General features: G+C 27.9%; 2 protein-coding genes across 7 annotated transcripts in view; both read left to right on the top strand.

The window, feature by feature from the left end:
* Positions 1 to 5003: 5003 nt before the first annotated feature.
* lqf (epsin homolog lqf) overlaps positions 5004 to 26162 on the top strand; it is a 119766-nt gene continuing 98607 nt past the window's right edge. For all 6 annotated transcript variants that reach the window (XM_075375652.1, XM_075375654.1, XM_075375651.1 and 3 more), the window contains exons 1-2: positions 5004 to 5150; positions 20835 to 21058. The gene's annotated coding sequence lies outside the window, so the exon portion shown is untranslated. The remainder of the gene's footprint in view (positions 5151 to 20834; positions 21059 to 26162) is intronic.
* LOC142330419 (GPN-loop GTPase 3) lies at positions 5147 to 9050 on the top strand. The gene has a single exon (XM_075375655.1). The coding sequence runs from the start codon at positions 5594 to 5596 to the stop codon at positions 6467 to 6469; it is 876 nt and encodes a 291-aa protein (XP_075231770.1). The 5' UTR covers positions 5147 to 5593; the 3' UTR covers positions 6470 to 9050.

Below are 26162 nucleotides of genomic sequence, written 5' to 3'. Positions count from 1 at the left end.
TGAAGAAAATGGTTAAAAGGAGCTTCACATTTGACTGTACTTGACATGTTTTTTGGTCTTAGCTCTTGAAAAATAACTTACATTGGGTTGATTGAACCTTCTTCTTGAAATTTTAGAGAACCAGTTTTGATAAAATTAGTAAGTTTAAGAATACTAGATTCTCGATACCAATGTTCTTTAGTCATTGGGTTTAAATTAACCATGCACCTCAAGAATGGTCAAACTGAGACTGTATAAGACTACACTTCATTTACACTCATACATATCATCCTCATTCATCCTCTGAAGTAAAACCTGAACGGCAATTCCTGGAGTCTAAATAGGAAAACAAAAGAAAATTTCAGTGGATAAATTTACAAACTGAAACTGCCTGGTCTGATTTAGAAAAGAGTGCACAAGTTGTTAATGAAATTATAAAAGATTCCATAAATATTGATGACCTATTTGATGAACGTACATTGTTGAACCAGGTAATTCAAAACCAAAGGATAGGTTGTGATTCAAATTCTGAAAATGTATCAGATCCTATTGAAAGTGATTTTTAAGGTTTTTCAAAAGACTGATATTTCTTGTTGCAATATTTCTAAAATGGTTAAGTTTGCAATGTCTTTGTCTGGGACATCTGCTCCAGTTGAGAGAGTTTTTTCAATTACGGGGAACATTTGATCTGCATAAAGGGGTAGACTTTTAGTATCTACTGTTAAACATCTGCTTTTTTTTTGTCTTCAGTCATTTGACTGGTTTGATGCAGCTCTCCAAGATTCCCTATCTAGTGCTAGTCGTTTCATTTCAGTATACCCTCTACATCCTACATCCCTAACAATTTGTTTTACATATTCCAAACGTGGCCTGCCTACACAATTTTTCCCTTCTACCTGTCCTTCCAATATTAAAGCGACTATTCCAGGATGCCTTAGTATGTGGCCTATAAGTCTGTCTCTTCTCTTAACTATATTTTTCCAAATGCTGGTTTCTTCATCTATTTGCCGCAATACCTCTTCATTTTTCACTTTATCCACCCATCTGATTTTTAACATTCTCCTATAGCACCACATTTCAAAAGCTTCTAATCTTTTCTTCTCAGATACTCCGATCGTCCAAGTTTCACTTCCATATAAAGCGACACTCCAAACATACACTTTCAAAAATCTTTTCCTGACATTTAAATTAATTTTTGATGTAAACAAATTATATTTCTTACTGAAGGCTCGTTTAGCTTGCGCTATTCTGCATTTTATATCGCTCCTGCTTCGTCCATCTTTAGTAATTCTACTTCCCAACTAACAAAATTCTTCTACCTCCATAATCTTTTCTCCTCTTATTTTCACATTCAGTGGTCAATCTTTATTATTTCTACTACATTTCATTACTTTTGTTTTGTTCTTGTTTATTTTCATGCGATAGTTCTTGCGTAGGACTTCATCTATGCCGTTCATTGTTTCTTCTAAATCCTTTTTACTCTCGGCTAGAATTACTATATCATCAGCAAATCGTAGCATCTTTATCTTTTCAACTTGTACTGTTACTCCGAATCTAAATTGTTTTTTAACATCATTAACTGCTAGTTCCATGTAAATATTAAAAAGTAATGGAGATAGGGAACATCCTTGTCGGACTCCCTTTCTTATTACGGCTTCTTTCTTATGTTCTTCAATTGTTACTGTTGCTGTTTGGTTCCTGTACATGTTAGCAATTGTTCTTCTATCTCTGTATTTGAACCCTAATTTTTTTAAAATGCTGAACATTTTATTCCAGTCTACGTTATCGAATGCCTTTTCTAGATCTATAAACGCCAAGTATGTTGGTTTGTTTTTCTTTAATCTTCCTTCTACTATTAATCTGAGGCCTAAAATTGCTTCCCTTGTCCCTATACTTTTCCTGAAACCAAATTGTTCTTCTCCTAACACTTCCTCCACTCTCCTCTCAATTCTTCTGTATAGAATTCTAGTTAAGATTTTTGATGCATGACTAGTTAAACTAATTGTTCTGTATTCTTCACATTTATCTGCCCCTGCTTTCTTTGGTATCATTACTATAACACTTTTTTTCAAGTCAGACGGAAATTCCCCTTTTTCAGAAATATTACACACCAGTTTGTATAATCTATCAATCGCTTCCTCACCTGCACTGCGCAGTAATTCTACAGGTATTCCGTCTACTCCAGGAGCCTTTCTGCCATTTAAATCTTTTAATGCTCTCTTAAATTCAGATCTCAGTATTGTTTCTCCCATTTCATCCTCCTCAACTTCGTCTTCTTCCTCTATAACACCATTTTCTAATTCATTTCCTCCGTATAACTCTTCAATATATTCCACCCATCTATCGACTTTACCTTTCGTATTATATATTGGTGTACCATCTTTGTTTAACACATTATTAGATTTTAATTTATGTATCCCAAAATTTTCCTTAACTTTCCTGTATGCTCCGTCTATTTTACCAATGTTCATTTCTCTTTCCACTTCTGAACACTTTTCTTTAATCCACTTTTCTTTCGCCAGTTTGCACTTCCTGCTTATAGCATTTCTTAATTGCCGATAGTTCCTTTTACTTTCTTCATCACTAGCATTCTTATATTTTCTACGTTCATCCATCAGCTGCAATATATCGTCTGAAACCCAAGGTTTTCTACCAGTTCTCTTTATTCCGCCTAAGTTTGCTTCTGCTGATTTAAGAATTTCCTTTTTAACATTCTCCCATTCTTCTTCTACATTTACTACCTTATCTTTTTTACTCAGACCTCTTGCGATGTCCTCCTCAAAAATCTTCTTTACCGCCTCTTCCTCAAGCTTCTCTAAATTCCACCGATTCATCTGACACCTTTCCTTCAGGTTTTTAAACCCCAATCTACATTTCATTATCACCAAATTATGGTCGCTATCAATGTCTGCTCCAGGGTAAGTTTTGCAGTCAACGAGTTGATTTCTGAATCTTTGCTTAACCATGATATAATCTATGTGATACCTTGCAGTATCGCCTGGCTTTTTCCAAGTGTATATTCTTCTATTATGATTTTTAAATTGGGTGTTGGCAATTACTAAATTATACTTCGTGCAAAACTCTATAAGTCGGTCCCCTCTTTCATTCCTTTTGCCCAGCCCGTATTCACCCACTATATTTCCTTCCTTGCCTTTTCCAATGCTTGCATTCCAATCTCCAACTATTATTAAATTTTCATCTCCTTTTACGTGTTTAATTGCTTCATCAATCTCTTCGTATACACACTCTACCTCATCATCATCATGGGCGCTTGTAGGCATATAGACGTTAACAATCGATGTAGGTTTAGATTTTGATTTTATCCTTATTACAATGACTATCGCTATGCGTCTTGAAATACTCCACTCTCCTCCCTATCTTCTTGTTCATCACGAAACCTACTCCTGCCTGCCCATTATTTGACGCTGAGTTAATTAAAACATCTGCTAAATGTTACAATTAATTCAGAACTTTTTTGTTGAGAATTTTGTGATGTAATTAAAACAAACAAACAATTTCTGAAAAACGTCAAGCCTAATTATAGAGCTTTCTTTTAGAAGAAATTCAAACCTCACAGCCTTAACTTTTAAAATATTTTTGGAAATGGGTGAGGAAACACAAAGCAATAGTTTTTTGGTTTTGTTTAACAATAAATTAGTATTTTGTAAACGTTTAATTTGGATCATTTGTTATTGTTCATCTATTTTATTGCTTCAAGCGAGATATATTAAATATGGTGTTTTTCCTACAGTATTTCAGACTACACATGATACTTCACCAACACCCTAAGATTTATTATATTTTAGATTTAATTAATGAATCCATCTTTGTAAACAATTACTTGGTTATGCAATATATAGAAATACCTAACAACTATAAACTATCCAACCAGATCCCCACCAAAAAGATTATTCACTGTGAATTAAATGAGATCTGTGTAAGAGTACATGATGTTCTACATTCAAATCATAAGTATATTTCCTTTTAATCATTAGTTATGAATATTTATATAACTATCTGCTTAAGTCATATGGTTTTAATAGACCTCACAACCTCATTAGTGTAAATAATATGCCAATATTTAATTGTTAACAGCATTATCTATAACAAGTAATACATTGTGACTAAATAAAAATTGAAATTGATTTTTACATTGAAATCATTTCTAGAAGCAAAGGATTTGTGTAATACAATGATATTTTATTTGGAAGGGCATAATACTGTTTTTACACACGTCTAGTAAACCGTTCTCTAGAGATTGTGGACTTAATTATTGTCCTCTAATGTAATAAACTAATTGATCTATCTTAAAAAAACATTAGAAATTACTAAAATATGATGCACAAAAGTCTGCCTACCTTTATTACGGTTAGAAACGTAATTCAGTGAAATATTAGGTAAAATTTATGCTGGTTTTTCTTTTAATACATATTAAAAGAAGAACTATACACTAATAGTATCTAAATCATAGCTTGATTTAAATTACACATGTATGCAGAGGGAAGTGACTGTTTGCACTGTGAAAAAACTGATTTTTAAAAAATACATTCTTAGTACAGAAAAAACAAATTTTACTGCAGAATTCAAGTTTATTAATTTAGAGATGTATTACGCAAAATGGGCAATAAGCATTTTAAAAGCAAAAAGTCGATTTTATAAAAAAATGCTTTCTGGAAAACTTTCTTAATGATAATCAGCTTCTAACTTTACTCGATTTAAAATAAGAGGCGGGGTTAAACAATTAACTGCTAATTACATTTTATAACTATTCAAATAAATTATCGTTAGATAACGATGCTATTACAGTCTAATTTATTAAAATTAATATTTTTTCTTAAATATATTCTTGTTTATATTACTATAATATTTTCAAAATATATAATACACTATATGTTGTAACTGCAAACAATAATTTTTTAGATAAAATGTTATCTAAAAAATTTAACATAAGAAAGTGAATTTTACTTAGCGACTATAGAAATCAAATACTCACTTCATAATTATCGGTCACGTTTTAGTGACATTTGATGTTGTGAATAGAGTTAATCAAGGTACCGTTTGCTGATTTGTCGAAATTTGGAAGTGTGTTGTCATATTATTATATTTCAAAAATAACTCATAACAGTATCTTAACCGTACATTACGTCATTTTACTAATTACAAGATTAAAGGTAAGTTTTTGTACTTTTTATTCTGCATTAAATAAGTTGTCATTTTTTATGGACGTAAAAGTTACGACATGGCAGGTCGTATAGGTAGTATTTCTTCAGGAAGTGTACCTCCTAGATCATAATTTTACGGAAGCTGTTGACAGTGCGAATTTTTGATGGTTATTTCGGTTTGTCCTTGAAAACTAGTGTGATAATACTTTAATAGTATTTAGAGTCATTGTTCGGTTTGTGGTTACAATATTTCAATAAATTTTCAGTTGTATTTAAGGTTTGTGTATTTATGAAATCGTTGTTTTACGGTAATATTTTGTAATTTTGTTTGTGAAGTGTTAGGCATAACAACATTGCCCGAATTGATGAATTTTTTTGTAATCGGGTTGAAAACGTAAAAATTACAGTTTTTTCGATGGAAACAGTTAATAATTAGGTCAGTGAAATAAAAAATGAGGTATGCTCAACTTGTTATGGGACCTGCTGGGAGTGGGAAATCAACGTATTGTTCTAATTTGGTTAGGCATGCAGAAGATGCCAGAAAAATAATAAGAGTTGTTAATTTAGATCCAGCTGCTGAATATTTCGATTATGAACCTATGGTTGATATTCGCGAATTAATACATGTTGATGATGCAATGGAAGATGAAGATATGAAATTTGGCCCAAATGGTGGACTTGTTTTTTGTATGGAATATTTGTTAGAAAATTCTGATTGGTTAAAAGAACAGTTAGGTGAAGATGTTGATGATGATTATATTTTATTTGATTGTCCTGGTCAGATTGAATTGTATACTCACATGAGAACAATTCGTCAATTAGTAGAATATTTACAAAACTGGAATTTTAATGTTTGTGCAGTATTTTTAGTAGATGCTCAGTTTATGGTTGATGGTGGAAAATTTATTTCTGGCACCATGGCAGCATTATCAGTTATGGTTAACCTTGAACTTCCACATGTTAATTTACTTACTAAAATGGATCTTTTAAGTAAATCTGCTCGTAGTGTGTTGGATAATTATTTAGATCCTGACCCTACTGCTCTCTTGGGTGATTTGGAATCGAACAGCTCCAAGTGGAGTGAAAATCATAAACGTTTATCTGAAGCAATTGGTAGAATTATTGAAGATTTTAGCTTAGTTCGTTTTATACCTATTGATTTACGTGATGAAGAAAGCATTTCAAATGTTCTGTTGACTATAGACAATATTTTACAATATGGTGAAGATGCTGATGTAAAAACAAGAGAATTTGAGTATCCTGATGAAGATGATCTTGAAGGTAGAAGTGAGGATTTTGAATTCCCTGGTGGTGTTGTTGATGATTGAGCAGTTTTGTTTGTCTTAATTAAGAGAATGTTTGTAATGTTATACTTAATTTTTATTAACTTTCTATTAATGTGTTAAAATTGCCAATGAAACCTGTTTTGTTAATATTGACTGATTTTGGATTGGACTTAAACATTGAAGAAAATAAATTTTTTGTAGTTTTTTTCTTTTTTTAGTTAAATGGGTTATTAAATAATGCAGTGTTATTTCTAAATGAAGGTCAGAATATCTTCCAATATGTTTAAAATAGAATCTTAGATTCAACTTTCATCAACCTGGTTGGAATTAAATTTATATTTTAATATAATGTAGACAGGAGTACTAAAGGATTAATCTGTTCAGATTATAAATTTTAATTTAAGTAAATTTAAAGAAGCTGATAAAAGTAGCCTCCTTTATATGTGAAAAATTTAATTTTCAACTAACGGTTAATTATTATTGTCAGTTTTTGGTTATTTTTGTTATTAACTTTTTTACATTTGTTGTTTGTACTACTTTAAGAAAAATTACTTTGCTTTACAGGAAACTTGCATATAGTAGTAAAGCAGAACATTTATTTTTAAAGCAAAGTTAATTTCAACATTGTGATACTAGATTTGTTTTAGAGTACATTATTATTACTATTTTTATTTGATTTGGTATCATTTTCTAATCTATTTAAATTAAACAATTTCACCATGTTAAATAAAGAAATTTTAATTTTATTATTAAAAGTAATAGTACAACTATGTAGGCCTGTAGATTAAATCAGCTTGTATCATTTGCATCCTGCTTTGTAGGTCAGCCATGACATTTCTTTAACCTTTATATAACTTCATAATTTATTTTAAGAATATTGTCAATTAAATATCAAATAATTAAAATTATTAGTAATTTGTGCAAAGTCACAGTTTAAACTTTTCTAAATCTTTTTTTAATGTTATCTGTAAGCTTTTAAGAAAATCCCATACAATTAATAGTATTAAGTTAGTATAACTTGATTAAAACAAGATTTTTGCTTTTTTGTACTCTTGTGCAAAAAGCACAAAATTGTGCTTTTTTCATTTAGCACTTACAATTGTTCTGAAAAAAATTTATCTATACAACAGATCATGAGTTAGTAAATCTATAATCTTATACCTGCTGAGCAAATTTTTTGCAGCTATGTTAATCCATTTTCCAGTTCATAGTGGGCATTGTTTGTTAGTAGATTTTTGTGTAAAATGCATGCATCAAAATGTTTAGTTTTTTATTGGAACTCCATGCATTAAACCTACTATTACAAATTAGTTTGTAAGTATACCTCCTGAAATTCAAATTGACTGTTAGGTCAAGTCGAATTTAAAAAATACCTTTTATTTAAAATATTTAAATTCATAACACATTTTTATACTAGTAATATAAACAATTTTTGAATCTATTTTAATGATTAAATCAAATAAATAATTTTAAAAAAATATTTATTTTCATTATCAACAAAGAAACATAACCCCAATCACTGCTGTTTTAATAATTGTGTGTTGTATAAAAACAGTATTGGAAAGAGAGTAAAGAATTTACAATGGTTGATTCAGTGTAATAGTGAGGAAAATATTAAGGAATGCAATAAATTTTATTTACCTCAACAGAATTTAACATCAGCATACACTGCAGAATTTTTAAACAAATATAATTAATATTTTTTACCAAAGTTGTCAGGCTAAATCTATCAAAATTGTCAAATAGGTTAGTAGAGAGCCAAGACTGTTTTTGAAAATAATTTGACATCCCTGTTTTATTTATATTAAGGTTGGAAATGAACAAGGTGAAATATTAATCTTATAATATTATATTATAATATATTTATTAATATGAATTTTATTGATTTTCCCAATGTCATTGTGATTTGAAATTTAATAATAAAATAAAATATTCATTTAAACTATTATTTTAGCAGTTATTGTATTTTACGCATTATATAAGATTCAATATCTTAAAACCGTACTTAAATGTGTGAGTAGGTGAAATTTATGTATGGAGGCGTAGATTATGTTATAACAAAAAGTTCATAAAATGAAAATGACCTAGATTGTAAATAAATTTTTCACACTATTGTTAACCTAGCTTATTCTTTCTACAATGTTGAATAATTGACTGAAATTTCATTTTATAGTCTTTGGGTTCAATTGCCATTACATAAATGTTTGAAATTATTATTCTTAATAATATAATATAATTATAATCTATTATTATATAATAATATAATATTATATTCTTAATATAATTGTTTATATTAAGATAGTTTGTTTTTAGAATCTGGGTTTTTGGTTTTGTATAGAAAATATAGTGAAAGCAAGTTATAACCCTGAGTAATTTTACAGTTTTTTTTTCTAATTTTTACATACCATGCTGTAATTGATGTAAAAAATCTATTTGCTAAAGTCTTATCGCTATAAATAATTTATTATTTATTGTCATAATTTAACAGTTTTATTAGTAACCAGATAATGTAATCATCAGTAAAAGATTAACTTATTCATTGTTATTTTGTAATTGTTTCATCTTGAATACTTAAGTTGTATTATATTACTTTTTTTTATATTAAAGTCTTTACATTTCTTTTCATCTTTGTATTATTTCATTCAAAAGTGTTTTGTGTTAACATATTTTATGAGACTCCACATCTAGTCTGTTATTTGAAGGAGAAAGGCAGCATCACTGCACTTCATGCCTTGCTGAAAAACAATAAAACTTTACAACTAATAAGATTATTGTGTAATGAAGTTTGTATAAATACATGCAATAACTTAGTGATGTTATACAATATGCTGCCCTAGTTTTGGACAAGCTCATAAAAACTGTGCTCTCTTACACCTGATATTCCACTATACTTGCAGAATTTCAGGGAATAGTATCTTAGAAAATTAAAGGGTGCTTCATTAGGATGAAAACCCCAGCAGATGAAATTGCATTTAATAAACAAATTCTCATAGATCACTGAATTTTGAGTATAGATTCCTTGCTTGTTGAAGTTTTATTAATGACAATACTCGCCAGTGTCGTACAAATTGATATACATTACCTACATAGCTCATAAGCTAAAGTGTGATTTAATGTATATCTAAAATATTGGTCATACTTATAATATTTTATTATATGTATATATTGCTTTACTGAAATTAATATTTTTAAGATTCCTATTATTTCTTTGTATTGTTAAGTTATATTAATATAAACCACCTGATACAGAATATTAAGATAAGACATATCTTACCTTAATTTTATCATGAAAGTACTTGGTAAGATCCCGCACCTCCAGTCATGATTGAAATATTTAATTACACTGCACATTAAATATTAAAAATATTGAAAATTGCATGCAATTTATTATGTGAGTGGTGCTCTTCTGTTGCAGTTTTTATGAAGTGTCTCCCTCAAACAATGTCTGATGGTTTATCAAATTTAAATTTTGTTTGTATTTTATATGTAACATTTTTCAATTTTGTTTGTATTTTATATGTAACATTTTTCTAATACATTTAATTTTATGTGTCGCTTTTATTAATCTGTAATATGCTAAATTTGTGTTAATGTCAGAAATAGAATGTTTATTGTTTATTATATAGTCTGCCATATTAGATAACTTCATTTATTATTTTTCTAATTTCTATAATGTTCAAGAAATCTAGCATTATAGAGTATACTTATAGTATTTTGAATTTTTAATGTGCAGTTTAATTAAATATTTCAATCATGTTTGAGGATATGGGATCTTGCAAAAGAACTTTAATGATAAAATTAAGGTAAGGTATGTCTTTTTCCAATATTTTGTACCAGGTGGTTTATATATTAAAAAAAAAGGTTTACACATATTTATATATATCAATGAACAATATATGTGAAAGTGATCATTATGAAATTATATATATCTCACAGTTTTATAATGTGCTCTTATGATCACTTTTAAGTGTTTAAATATTTGTTTATGGAAATAATTGTATTATATCTTTTCATGTATTGTTTAAAACTTTTCATGAATTGCAATTTTTGATGTCCCAGTATCTTGGATTAGTTTAAAGTTATTTTTGTTATATATTGTGATTCCTCATCTATCTGATTTTTGTATTCATTTTAATATTGCATAAATTCTGTGAATAATATGAATATGCTAACAAAGTGCTACAATATTGTGCCAACAAAGTTAACATGTGAACTGCATGAATTGAGCTAATAAATTTTGAAAATAATTTAAATTGAAAGTAATATTTCAGATTATTTTCAATTACTTTATCTCTGTTTATCACATTTGGCCTTACTGGTTTTTAGTTATAGCTTAGATCTTGGAAGGAATTATTGAAACTTTTCATTGAATATGATAAATTGTTTAAACATAATTCATAAAAATTTTATCTGGCATCAATTTGTCTTGTTTATGTTGTTGCTTTTTGAATTGTTTTTTTTAAATTAAATACTGTTAGGTTATAAGTACTGATTAACTTTATTAAAAGTTAAATCAATTTTTGCTATTTACATATATTGTGGCTTCACGTTGTATATGTTAATGCAGTTTTTTTATGATTACATGAACTTTTGTACGTTGAAGTAATTATGTACCTTTATTGGTGTTGGTCTATTTTATAAAGTCTTGTACAGCCTAAGAGAAAATGCAAGCATTAAAAGTTGGTTTTGAAATGTGGAGGAGGTATCCTTCATATCTGTCAGATCTGTTTCTATATATTGACATTAATAGAGTCATTTAGCCAATAGAAAATGCATCCCATTCAAAGGGAAACCTCACTTCCTCACCCAACACTGTTAACTATACTGATTTATGGGAACTAGTTTACATAATTTAGGTTTTATTGATGGAATTTTTGTTGTTAGTTGTCATCCTGTTAACTTTCTAGTTTTCATAGTTATTGAAGGTGTTTCAAAATCATCAAATTATTGTTTGCAGTTTTCTGTATGACCAGTTCAAAAAAAAGTTATAAATTAATTTCAGAGAAGTAAAATTTAATTATTAGAAAAGTAGCTACAAACTCAGGAGATTTATAATAAGGCATTAAATGTAGTACATTTTCAAGTTTAATGTACACATCTTATTCCTTGTATAGCATGATGTGATTGATTGCCATTCATGAACCTACAAAAAGCACTAAGCTTGCTACTTTATCATTGTTTTATGACTCTGACAACAGAATTTTCTAATATAGTATTTAATTCATCTTCAGAGAGTCTGCTTAATTGTTCATTGTTTAGTAAGATTCTTCCTCTCAATTTTGGGGTGGGTAAGGTTATTAACCTTACCCACCCCAAAAGGAATTCTTAAGGAATTCTTTACCTGTTTTTGGGTGGCTGTTTAATTTCTGGGAAGAAATACGTTTTTGTTGCAGCATGTTACAGTATTTAATCTGGTAAATGTAAAACAATTTGTCAGAAATTTGCTATGGGGTAAGAATACCTGTGGGCACCTACTTCCTGGAGGTGGCCTTGAAAGTTTCTTTATGTGGGGTTGATTTTCATTTCCCTTATCTGTTCTCATTATGCTTGATTTTCTTTCTTCCTCATTGTTGGTTTGTGGTTATAGATCAGACTCAAGGATGCTGGACCATGAGGAGTTGCTCAATTTATCTGCTGTTGGGGAAGGGAAGGGGGGTTGACAATGATCTGGGAAATCAGTTTCCTGCGTGTTGGCTCCACAATGAGCCTAATTACTGAAGTGCCATTCTGTAAAATTGACCCTTCCAGGCCTTTAATACAAATAACGTCGGATTTCTTGAGTTAATCAGTAGTCTGGTTTCTCTTTCATTTTTATATTTATTTGTTTACTTTCGAATTGAATTTCTTTCCTATCAATAAAACCAAAATTCTTATCATAAGTCATTTCTAGTGTCAACCAAAGTAAAACAGTAGTTTCAAATTAATAGCAATATTTTCTTATGAGAAAATTTTGTTACTTCTTGGTATTCTGAATTAAATTTCTTTTTGTTCACATTTATTAATTTTCTTATTATTAATATATAAAAATCAGAAATCAGTAGGTGCAAGACATCCTTACTTCATTCTTTTAAACAGTACACCTTATTGTTATTGTAATTTGATTATTATGCAGATCAATTTAATCCATTTTCTAAATAAATATTTCAGTTTTTTTTAAATGAAGTTTAAAAACATTATAAATTTTATATTTGTTGATATGTTGTGGCTTTAATGGAATGCTAGGATTTTTAGTCATTGTTGACACAGTCTGTGGTTATGTAGATAATCATGTCAGTGTGTTACATATGATGTGTGTTTGTATAATTTATTTCCTCATTATTAAAGTAAATCACAATATGCTATAATTAACATAATTGCTCAGTCTACTGTAAATAAACTATGGCTCTTTATAATATTTCAGAAGTATTTTATTCTTATGTATGTGTATTTTTTATATTTTGCAATGAATATATACTGATAATTGTTAATTTCAGTATTAGTATCATGAATGTTATTGTTTTTATAAAAGTATTTTTACACAGTAGACCAGTCATATCATGGCATTCTTTCTTACAATTATCACTAATAATTTATTTTGTTAAGTTGTATCAAGCTGTTTAAAATGCCAAACAAGTTAGTGAATTGATCTTAAGTAAGCTGCAGGAGCTTCTTTGCTAGTAGCATACCTGTAAACCTGCAGTTGTTTGGGTAATTTCATTTCACTCAGTTGAAGTTTCTTAAATTATGGCATGCTGATTTTTCATGTATTAAATCAATTAAAGCCCCTACATTGTTACGGTATTTAATATAAACCTGCAGTGAACCCGACGATTGTTATTATTTTTTATTAGATTTTTTATGCCTTATTTTAGGTTATTAAGTGTATAGTCTTATTGATTTGGTTACCTTGAATTTACATTTGCATTTGGGATTTAAATCTTGATCCTCAAGATTATTTTAAGAACCTTAGTTACAGCTGGTCAGTGATGCCAACAACTCATTCAGTCATTGGGGTAGGCAAATGGTCTTACATTTTATCATTTACATTGTGGCATTAAGTGTTTTGATCATTAGTGATTTAAAATAACTATCTGCTTGCAGCATGCAGTGAAACTTTACCCAGGATTGTTTAACTTGAGTATTCAGTGGGAATCAGTTTGTTAAACACGGCTTCATCCTTGTTTTACACCCTTCAATTTTCAAGATGCTTTTTCCTGATATGTTACAGTCATAGAACCAATCATCAGGATGTAAAAGACATTACTTATTGCTTTAATCAAGATGTATTATAGGCTTCTTTAATGTTTAAAACCATTATGAATTTTTTAAAAAAGAAAAAGTTCTTAACATTATTATCTATATCCTGTAAATTCATTTTAAACTAATAGGAGTGGTCTCTTGCTATTTAGACATTTGGATACAATTATGTAACGTAAAAAAATGATTATGTATAAACTTTATGGTAGTATAGTTCCGCAGTAGAATGTGGGTTTACTGTTCAATTCTGTATTAGTTTTTTTGTGATTTCTCCATGTTTAGTAAACAACTTAATAAACAATATTAGTAAATCAGTGTTTAGTTGTACTTTACTGATTAAAGTTAATACCTAGAAGATATAGCAGTTTTCAAAATCATGAACAAATCATCATTGGGCTTAACTGTAAATACTAACTATTATTGGGCTTACCAAAAGTGTTTACATGTTTCTAAACCAAAAAAAGCTAAAATCAAAGAATAAAAAGTGCTAAACTTAATAACATTACTTTCAGAATAAAACAATAAGTTTTTACCGTAGAAACTTTATGTCTGATTGTGATAAAAGTACATTTGTATCATTAAAAATGTTAGTGCATAATTTTTATTTAATTTAAGATTAATTAAAAAGTTGTGATATAACATTTTTTAAATGTAATCATTTTAAAAATTACTATACGTTACAAATTAATCTTAGGATCAAATTAGTCTTTGTATCTTTTTTTAAATTATGTTAATTAAACTCACTCATTTAAAAAAAATCACAGCTGTTATTTTATTTATTGAATGTTTGATATTTTTTTAAGTGGCCATTTTGTGCAGGCCATTTGACCAATTTTGCATTTTGTAAGGTTTACAGAAACTTTAATACAGACTCCTTGTTTTTAAACTTTTAAAGTTTAAACAAAACACCACATTAATCTACATAAAACATTGTATATTTTATGTTCATAGCGTATTTTAGCCTATTCTGAAGAAAATAGCTCAGAAAACTAATTGAAAATTTAAGTTATAAAAACACAAAATCTCAACTTGGTATTATATGTTATTGGGGGAAAAAATTAAATGTCCTTTTTTTGGTAGAAAGTTTGCATAGGACTACTACTTTGAACCTTCTTTTGGTAGAGGTCTTGCCTGAGACCTGGGAGTCTTATCCTTGTATTTAAGAAGCCTCCAATTATTGTAACCTCATATTTTCACAAAACTAACTTTAAATGTGTGATAATATAATAAGTCATTAGAATTTGGTCTCTGAAGCTAAAATAAGAGTAGCATAGGACTGAAATATGATGAAATTACATTTTCACTACCATAAAATTTGATTATTAAGCCATGTCAAACAAGTTGATCATCCAATTAGCAGTCTTATGTTTATTTTTTAACTTGAACTGTTATATTTAAAATTAAGACCATTACCATCATCTTTTTATTGTGAATACATAAGATGTAACCAAAGTAAATAATATAAGTTATTTCCATAAATAAGTAGTCACTGATGAAGTAACAGCCAGTAGCAGTAGTGAATTCTATGGTGTTAATTTTTGTAATATCGTATTGGTACCTACATTTTGTCATCTTTGTATGAGATTGTAGGACCATGTGACTGAAAGGGGTTTCTTCATTTATATCATCTAGTTACTATTCTAAATGGAAATTATGATTTCATAGTTTTGAATTGAAAATGTATCATATGTGAGAATAAATGAATTGCTGTAATCACTGTGGATTAAAAAAATAAATTATATAAATCCATAATTTTTGTTATGTTAAAAGTATGAAACTGTGATAAGAACTTGTTTGTGGAACTTTCTTACAAGTATTAAATCTCTTCTCTAGTTTCAAGCTGTTTGCTTTTACCTCTTTTGTTGAGATATAAAGAATTACATGTCTTCTAGTATTGGAATTTGGTTGCTGTATGGCCATTACAGGCTTGCCTTAGTTACAGCTTTCTTTATTGGGCACAACTCTGTCCTAGATTTTTTTCAGTGGAAAGAAGTAAAAAAAATTTCATTCCACCAAAGTAGTGGTAAAGATTGAACAAGTTTTTCTTTATTTTTATACTGGTTAGTAAGCTTGTAATGGGTTGATGATTACATTGAGAATGGTTTGCTAGTTTCAGGAGCGATTTGAATCTTGTGGCAGGTTACTTACAATCTTTTCTGGATATAGCATGTAACATACATACATATTGTTTTATCTGTTAAGTGCCAGAAGTAAATGTTTGCAGACAACTTAACATAAGACAAGTTATTCCCAATAATAAAATAGGTCATTCTCAAGAATTACAATAATCCATGCCAAGCTTAGTAAGGAGTAAACTTGTTGTTTTTGCTTCTTCTCTGAACCTGTTTAACTGCTTCACATGAGCATCCCAAGCTCGTTGAAATCCCAGTGACAATCAGCATTACTAGTGAAACCTTTAATTTCTTCACTACAGACTGTGTCGTGAACATCATTATTTTCAGAGAAAATACTCAGATTGTTGTTTCTGTACTTCAGATGCTTTATTGGATCATAATTAGAGGAGTCTTAAGGGCAGAACCAGGCTCTTAAATTATGCAGAATTTTTTCTCACTGAAAGTCACAAACAAAATATAAATTTTTGTATTATCAGTTTCATTGAATATGCTGTTTATTAGAACACAAACAGTTTGTGATTCAATAATCGCCTAAAGGATTATTTTACTTAATCCAGTTATGACGAAATTTATAATACGTTATTTAGAAGAATAGTAAAAGTGAAATTATTGCAAAAGCAATTACATTTAAGAGAAGTTACCGAGTACGACTGCTTGGATGCTTTTCCTTTTCCACAAGTAGAAGAAGACGTAGGACACACCACTCGCAAGAATTTACTGTTTTTATGCAATGTCTTTAGGGCACATCTTAGGTAAAATGCTTCTGAAATGACCAATTCTTATGTTCCATTTTGAATTAAAATAAGTATTTCAAATCTGATAAAAATCAGGCCAGTGTGATCCTAACAGGTATCATAATTTTCCAATTTCAGAAGGGTGTGTAACTTGGTAGATAGGTTTTATGACTATTATTTTTTTATTTTTCTTTAAATGAAGAATGTTCGTTTCAAGTTAAATCAAAATCAAAAGTTAGATCGCTACAATCTAAAATTATCTAACCTTTATTCTGATATAGTGAATACTAATCTTATAACCAGAATAATTTATTCAAGAAATGTTCTCAATTTTGGAAATTGTAGATAAGAAAACAGAAGTATTTTTACATTTTAAAATTAGTAAACTTGTAATATGCGGAACAAATTGCTCATGAAATCAATTTTAGTATAAGTCAGTCGCCTTCCGCAGATCTTTCTTTAGTTTCTCTACTATTCTGGCAATATGTTTTCAGCAATGCCAGAACATTATGTTTTATTACCATAAGCAATTAAAACATAACACCTATTTATCTTTTTGAAATTCCTGTAAGCATAAGTGGAAGATTGTGATATCTGGATGGATTACTGCAAAAGAAAACGATGATTCAGTCCTTACCTTTTTCTATAAATAATCATGTGCTTTTTGATTTGAATAAGTGCAGGTAGAATAATTAAACTAAGGGTATTTGATTGACTTGTAATATATTTGTTTTTTTGTATAACTTTTTGATTCAGCTTTGAAAATTTTATTAAAAAATAATTACTTCTACTTTATAACAAATTATCAGTTATTTTATAATGCTAATGTAGTGATATTTTGAGCCATCTAACCATTTAGAAACTAGCACAGAACTATTTTTTAATTTTTACTGTCGTTATTGTTAAAATCTTTGCCTTCTGTAAAACAGAAAATTACCATTTTCACATTGATTCAGAACCAGATTACTTTCAGTTGAAACTGAAATCAATTTTGTACACTTCATTTACAGTGTGATTAAAAGTTCCTGGTTATTTGCTTTCTTTATTGCAGTCACTGACTGCAATAATTCACTTTTTTCAATTTTTGTAATAGCTTCCAGGCTTTTTCAATCTAAACACACCTTCTTCTTGTTGACATCACACCATTTAAACAAACAATTAATATATTTTGCTGTGAAAAGTTAAAAAAAAAATTTATAAAATTGAAAAACAGTAAAATGTAACAGTAATTAGAGCTTTTAAATTAAACAAGGGTTCAATATGAAATTGAAATTTATTTCCAAATTCATAACAGATTCTATAAGAAATGTATGTTATTATGTGTATGTATAAAAAATATGTATTAGAAGAGAAATTACATTAAGTAATTTTAGAAATATATGACATTTGCAAATAATGAAATAGAGTTACCTGAAATTGTCTATATTCCATTTCATTATTATTTTAATATAAAATTCACATCAATACTGATTATCTTTTTTTATTTATTATCCGTTTATTAATTAAAATTATTTAAAGAAAAATACTGAAAGAGTTCAATCAGCACACTGCAATATATAACCTAAATGATAAAATCTTCCATTTATGTTTTGGGTGTGCAGTATTTTGCAGTACAGTCAAAAACACAAAAATGTATTTGCTACAGTTTGTTGTCTACAGTCTTAAAAAAAAACTGCTAAGGTTTTTAATGAAAATTTGCTTACCACGCCTACATCAGAAGTTAACTAGTATGTATAGAATATGCAGTTCATTATACTGCTTATAGTATTTAATGAGATTTTACTGGAAGTAATAAAATTATAAAAATGATTAAAACAGTATCTACAAGTTGATAAGGCTAAGTTTATATTCATAGAGAACCGCAGCACTGTTACTTTGTTTGGTTATAGACAGAGATGAAGATATAACACAAAAGTACAGTCGGGCTTAGTCATATTGAACAAAGTGACATGCTTGTCAATCTGTTCTAAACAAGAAATTTTGTCTGTTAAAACAGGTTACTGTATTTTTTGGAACCTGTAATTTATTTCTGACTTTGGTACTAACCCAGTTAAAAAAATATTAATTTACATTACTATATTAAAAAAAATTAAATAAATTTAACATGTAATTAATTACAATAATTTAATTAAGTAAATGTTTTCACTAAACAGCATTATATTTAAAGCTGATAGTAATAATTTGGACATACAGGCATATGGAATTGTCACAAATTGGATACAGCTGCAAAATAAAAAAATTATATTTTTTTATTAAGTAATTGACGTAATACAGTCGTTAACCAGTTTTGTCTACATGAATCCCATGTAGCCCCTGAGCCACCCGCATAAGCCACAATTAAATTGTCACCGGCACTACTATTAACAAAAACACCATCATCACTTTGCTGGCACTTTTTTACTGTGTAATGTATGTGCACCCAAGTTTCATCTACATACATGACTGGTTTCTTTTGTTCCGAAGTTGTATTTTTTTCCAGATACATAAGAAAAAAATTCATATTTTATGATTACATCATCTCGCTCACACAAAATCGTTTTTTTTTTGTGTACACTTCCTTTATTGACAACCCATAGATTTTATAATTTTCCTTATTGTTTCCCTATTAGCAGATGAAAATTGTGTAATTTTCATATAGTAGGCATTTCCTTATAGAATTCAAAATATTTTAGACATTCTCTTCTAATAACACATCTGTCAAAATCATCTATTTCATATTTATAATGAGGAGTATATTTCTTTTTTCTTTGGTGTTTGAATTTCGAACGACTAGGTTCTGCTTCATATCCAATTTTCTTGTAGTCAATTACTTAGACCAGCTTAAGTTTAGCTATTCTACAAGCACGTTCTGTTGCTTTCATGAGAGGCACAAATAATCCATTTTTTCTTTGTCTTTGAACTTAATAACATTAAATGTGAGATGACACGCTTGATTACAAAGAGGTTTTCCCCACATACTTGATGTCCTAACAGAGAATATTTGTTTATATTAGTAGTAACACATCAACAAATCATATAATGCTTATAAACTATACGTGTATTTTAAACTTTTAATCAACAATTTGATGATTCATGCGTCTCTGTTCATCATCATATCATTATTTAAACCAAAACAATTGGTGTAAGTAATTTATACATTTTTAATACGATATATCTTCATCATGCTTGTATATTTTAAAGTACATTGACTAAGAAAATAATTGCTCTTATTACAAAATAACGGGACAAAAGATAAAATTCATTATTAAGCAGAAGTTTATTATTAAACATTTAAATTAAAATGACATCAATTAATTCATTAATACGAAATTATGTATAAATAAAGCCTAGTAAATAATGTAATGTTATGTAATACTATCATGATATATGTCTGCGTCCAAACACACAGACAATAATGATTAAAATAGCAATCTAATATCACGACAGAAGTCACAATTACTTTACTTGTACCACTAGAGCTTGACTGTATACAGCAGTAGTTTGTAGACTCTCCGAATAAGCACCTCACCTTGTCGACTAGTGTTTTACATAAAAATCTTCTTTTTTTTTTGCAATTTTTAATATTTTTTTGTACTTTTGGTTGAGTTTCTATGGTATTCCTATGTTCAGTTACGAAGGTTGTTAATAAACTTTTATTATTATTATTGTTATTGTTTACCAACATTAATTTAGTCTCATGTTATTACTGGTTTTTATTAATCATTTTTTATTATGAGTGCTATGTTGAAAGTAACCTGCATTTAAAATATATCTTGTTCGTAGTAGTGGTAATGATGCTATTTAACACAACAGTGTAGTGGAACTCTATACATATTTTAATAACAACTATTTAAAATGTATTTTACATTTGAGAATTCTCTCTGCTAACATCAGTTACTAATGTTCCTATGATTATTATCTAATGAACATGATCATGAAGAAATGGCTTGCATCCAGCTCTTGACCAAGAGCAAGTTGTAGTCCAGTGTGAAAGAATAGTTCAAATTTCAGGTAGAGTTTTTTTGAAGATAGAATTTAAAAGGTTGCAAAATGCTACAACTGTCTTTGTTTTGCTGGAGACTAGAAAAATGGATAAAAGTAGTTGTACTTTATATACAATAAAATTATTGTAACTGTATTGACAGTTTTTTAAAATTATTTGTATTTAATATTACTACAACATAGGTTATTTTCAAGATTCCTTTATATTACAAAGATTTTTTTTTTAATATAATTTTTCCTGAAATCAGTTATCTTATTAACACATTTGTCTGTGATTTGTAACTTATCATGTATATTTTGTTTTTTTTTTATTGTTTACAGATTGTGGCATTTTCCTGTATGCATACATATAAAATAATAAATAATTGATTGAGTAACAGTGAATAGTAATAATATTTATCTGTAAAGTAAATTATTATCATTGTTATCAATCTACGACAGTAATTAATTAATCAAAGAACGTAATAATTACTATTTTATTCGATGATCACCAGCTAGCCTTGATTTGAGTTTTTATTTGTATTGATTTCATCTTGAGTTGCACGGTAAGGTTTTATTTATATTTGGTTTGCTTTTTGTTAAAGTATTTATTATTAGTTACTGTTTGTTAGCGCAATAAATTTTTATTATCTTCTGTCTACTGAATAATTTATTATGTGCTGATTTTTCTTAGTATTATGTTTAATGTATGCTGATATCTGCATGTTAAATTTATTTACCTTTCTATTATTTAATTTAGCTTAAGGACTGAATTCTTATTGCATGTGAAAATTTATTATGTATTTATATTATGATGTTTTTTGGTGGTTATAAGTTTTTATAGATGTGAAGTATCATTCGGTAATGAATTTTATGTGCCTTTGTATAATTGTCTTGTTTGCTTTGAATTGTAGGAGTTTTCAATTATTGAAGTGCTATCTTTGCACTTACAGAACTGATAGGTAGGTATGAAAGCAAGCAAGGAATTAGCAGTAGAACAATCCTCTAGAATTTATATTCTGTGTTTAGTTTTAGTATGTTTGCCTGAATCATATTAATTGATGTTCTGTTGTAGTATATAAAAACATAGACCTAAAATTTAAATTGTAAATGCTACTATACTTCAATCTGTGTAAGACTTGAATTGTCTACATTGTGCTGTGGTTTGTTTACAGCATAATGGTATTTCGGTACTTTTAATGTTAATTTGTCATTATATAATAATGATGAATAATGAGAAACGAACAACGTACTATACAATTATATGCTTGTTGTAGTAAGTAAGACGTGTCAAAAGTATTTTTTAAGCTCTTTAGAGTAATCCCGCCAGTGACACACCCTACAGTGTTTCTAATTACTTTAAACAAGCACAATAGATATAGCTCTTATGTTGAATGTTATATAAATATATTTTTTTTTTTTAATTCTAAGTTCAGATTGATAAGGATGAAGAAATAAAATTCATCAGTACTAAAGTAGTGTATTACAGAGTTTTTAGATGTGTTTATTTTGTTTGATTGAGAAGTAATATTTAGAATATAAGATATTAAACTCTTCTTACTTTAGTTTGAAACTAAGAGATTTATGATTTAAGTTTTAAAATATTAATTTAAAGAGAAAATGTTAGGATTTCTGAAGTCTTGTTGAATATTATTTTAGATATGAATTTCTCTTCGTACATTTGCTTGATTTGTATTTTTCTAAATTCCCATGGAATTGATATGGAAGAAATGTTCTGAAATGATATGTACATTATTTGCATGTAGAGTTTTGTGTTTTATGATAACAAAGACCTCCTTGACTCAGGGGCAAAAGAGACACCTGCTAAAGAAAGAGAAGGGGTATGATAGAGAACAGTCTTAAAAAATATATTAGTTTTTTTTAAAGAAAATATTCCAAAAAAATATGGAATTGCTGCAAAATTTACATGACACTTTCTTAGTCAATGTAGATAAAAACGAAGAAAAGCTAAATGATATAAGCATTTACTCGAATGTTTCCTGTCTTCCCTCAGTTAAATGGATTACAATCAGCCCTGATACAGAGATACTTATACATATTATTATTTCCTGAAGAAGATTGCAGCTGTATCTGTGTCTAGGCCTGTAAAGTAAATAAAAAATTGCCAGATCTTAATTATTTATGTTTCCTTTCTGCATTGTGTATCTTTCTGTCCCTCTCCTCACCATCTTTCTCACCACAATAACTCCAGAACTACAGACAGATGTAAATGAATTTGATGTATTAAGTTTTTTTTTTTTTTACCATAAATGTGGTTCTGATCATATTTTGAAGAAAATATTTGTTTTTAGTGTTATTAGCTTAAGGGAATGTTTATACTTAATAATAATAATTAAGTGAAATTTTTTGTTGAAAAAAGAAAAGATTTATTATATTTATTTTTAAAAACATAGAATTTATCATTTTAGTGTAAATAAAGGTAATACTGTTTGATGTAGTTGTTTTAATGAAGTAATTTATTTAGTATTTTTTGAATGTATTCTTTATGTGATTTTTTTTTTCACTTTCTGATTGGAGTGTGTTTTATTCACCTATCTGTTCAATCAAGTGTTACCACATCTTACCACCCCATTTTTATTTTTACACTTTACAAGATTTTACCACAGACTTCTCTCTTCTGCAGTTCATCTTAAAACTCATTAATTTTGTAGTCTTGTCAACCCACCAAATTTTCAATATTGTTGTTTGACACCCATATAGATATTTTTAAGAATACCTTTCATATTCCTAAATATTTGTTTGTTACCATAAAATGTCTTTTCTGCATAAAAGTTCCAACTTGTGTACTTTTGCCTTTTGATTCCCTGAATTTCTTATAATTCCTTATGACTCTTTTTATAAATTGGACCATACCTATGTCATGTTGAAATTTTAGAAATTTTAATCATTTAGATCCCAAAAGTAGATGACTATTTATTTATTTACAAATTATCCCGCTTTGAAAGTTCCAAATTAAATATTTTGGTAAATTGTTTAGTGTGTCTCTAAAACATAAAAAGAGCATCATCTATATCATATTTTCCATTGAAGAACTACTGTGCAACACTTTTGGTAATTAAACAGAACTTTTAATTTTTTTATATGGTGTTTATTTGGTGTATATAAATAGTTGAATTTAAATTTTGCTTTCTAATTCGATATTTAAAAAAAAATTTAAATCTTAAAGTATATTAAAAGATACTTCTGTTTTTAAAATTTTTTATGAGCTTCATTTTACCACCTACATTTACACAGTATATAAATTTTTATCTTAGTTTTACAAGGTAACAACTTTTAACCCATATCTACATTAGTGTTTTAAAACAAGCTGCATAAAAAACATATCTACATTAAAAATCGAAATTCATTGAGTTATTCACTGGATGTTATCCAATACAAATAACACTGAAGGATAATGACTGTAATTTTTTTAACTATGCAACTTATGTAGAATATAAATTGTTTGTTGTTTTATACTATTATGGCAGTTTTTTTTAAATTTATTTATAATTCTTTTAGAAATAAAGGTCATTTTTTGTTTTCCTGTATTTTTATAAATGTCTTTTTTGTTTCATCTTTATTAAATTAGCAATCTAGCTTAGTGTTGTTTCAGTTTTAATGTATTCTTTTTTTCAAAATGCGGTTATTTTAATTTAAAATTATACATATTAGAATTATTATTGTTAATAAGGCAACTAATTTATTTGTGTATTTATTCACCATTTGTTTCTACAAATTTTCTTTATTTAATGAATTATTTAAAAAAATTTGGTAATTAAATAAAAATGTATTCTTTCGTATTGCTTTAGAAATGTTTATTTGGTTATACAAATAATTTTAAATAATTTAATTACGATTTGTGGTATTATGCAGGTACTTTATATTCAGTTATATATATTCATTTTAACATATTTTATTTTAAATAGACAGTTTTGTTATGATATTTGATACTAAGAACTTGTGAGTATATTTTATTTTCTGAGACAGTGCTTTTATTTTCTGAAAATACTAGTTGTCATGGTCTGAGTGTATGCAACATTCAAAATAAATGAATCTATGATTGAATTTGAATTGAAAAGTCCTTCACAAAGAAGCTTTAATAACTGCCTGCCGATTGATAGATGTATTAAGTTACTTTCTGGATCCTGATTTTTATCAGAAATTTTATAGTGACAAGATATGTTCAAGTTATGTTCATCTTTAAAATGTTCTTGTTCATGTGAATGTTTTATTCGTGCACTGGTTTTTAAAATTAAATTCATTAATATTCAAATTTTTTATTCATGCACTGGTTTTTAAAATTAAATTCATTAATATTCAAATTTATCTCATTGAAGTTATCTCAATTATTAATTTATTATATAGTAGCTATTCATTACTTCATTTTTTTTTTAAACAGCCATAATTCATCTATTTATCAACTTATTCTATAGACCCGCTTTCTCCAGGTCCATTTTCAAAGTCTTTTCACCTTGATTTGAGTCTGCCATAGTCTCTCTTCTTGATTACCAGAATAAATTGAATTTTCTAAACATTTTTTAACACATTAGTATCAAACATTTTTTGTTTATTTAATCTACCAAAATAAATGGTTAATCAATCTAAATGGTTTCTTCACGGTCTGAAAAATCTAGTGGAAAAATATTTTCAAGAAATTTTACTCTTTATTGGTCCCTGTAAAAAAAGGAATTGTTGAAAACACAAACTTTTACATGAAGGCCAAAAGCTGTGTGCTGCATTTAGGCCTAGATCACGTCTTAACTGCTTCATTATTAGAAGAACTTTATGAATTTTCATTTTTATACAGAAATTGTACCGTTTTATTTTTCTGTTTTGCTAAGTCATAATAATCAGCCCAAGTCGAAAATAGTATTTGTTAAAATTAAAAATAAAATAGAATAGCATTAGTATGGCTATGAATGGTGTTAGCTTTGTTTCTAATTTTTATACAAACTAGAAAGCTTAAATTATGAAAATAGAAGTGCAGTCAAAGGCAGATTTTGAGAATGAAGCATAAAAATTTAAAAAAAACCGGTTATGGAATTAATAATTGAATCCGGTTGAGAATGGATTAATAATTGATTTATGGAAACAAATTTCAAAAATGTTGAAAAAATCTGTAATTATGATTCTAAAGTATGTTTTATTATAAAAATCAATCAAAAGAAAAAAAATACAATAAAATAATTGAAGTTAGAAAAAAAAGGTGTGTATGTGCGCACATGCGTGAGAGTGAGAGGGGGGAATTAATACATTAATGCTTAGCATATTATACAATATGTCAAAAAGTATTACTTTACTTAATTTTGTTTCAAAAGTGTAAAAAAAAAATCTGTAGAAAACAAAAAGTAAATTCAGAAACTTAAATTGGGCATTACACAGTATTTTGCAGCCTTAGTAAGAATCTAAAGTAGTGAAAGTGATCTTATGTTAGTCAAGAAATGATGGCTGATAATTTCTCTGACCATGTAATGATGGTGTGAATGTATTAATATATGGCAGAACTTAAAACAAATTGTTAAATAGTGGTTATCAAGATTTATCAGGGGTTTGAAACTTTTTGCTATAAAATTACTTAATCATCTTTAAGGAGTTGATTTTCTGGCCTTTTATTCCTGCATTGGTCATTCTATAACAATAGTCCATTTATTTTTCTTAAGATTTTGTTTT

The sequence above is a fragment of the Lycorma delicatula genome, chromosome 9, assembly GCF_047948215.1.
Source record: "Lycorma delicatula isolate Av1 chromosome 9, ASM4794821v1, whole genome shotgun sequence".
NCBI lineage: Eukaryota > Metazoa > Arthropoda > Insecta > Hemiptera > Fulgoridae > Lycorma > Lycorma delicatula.
Note: the sequence above shows the minus strand (reverse complement) of the source record. Positions and strands in the feature narration are given on the sequence as shown.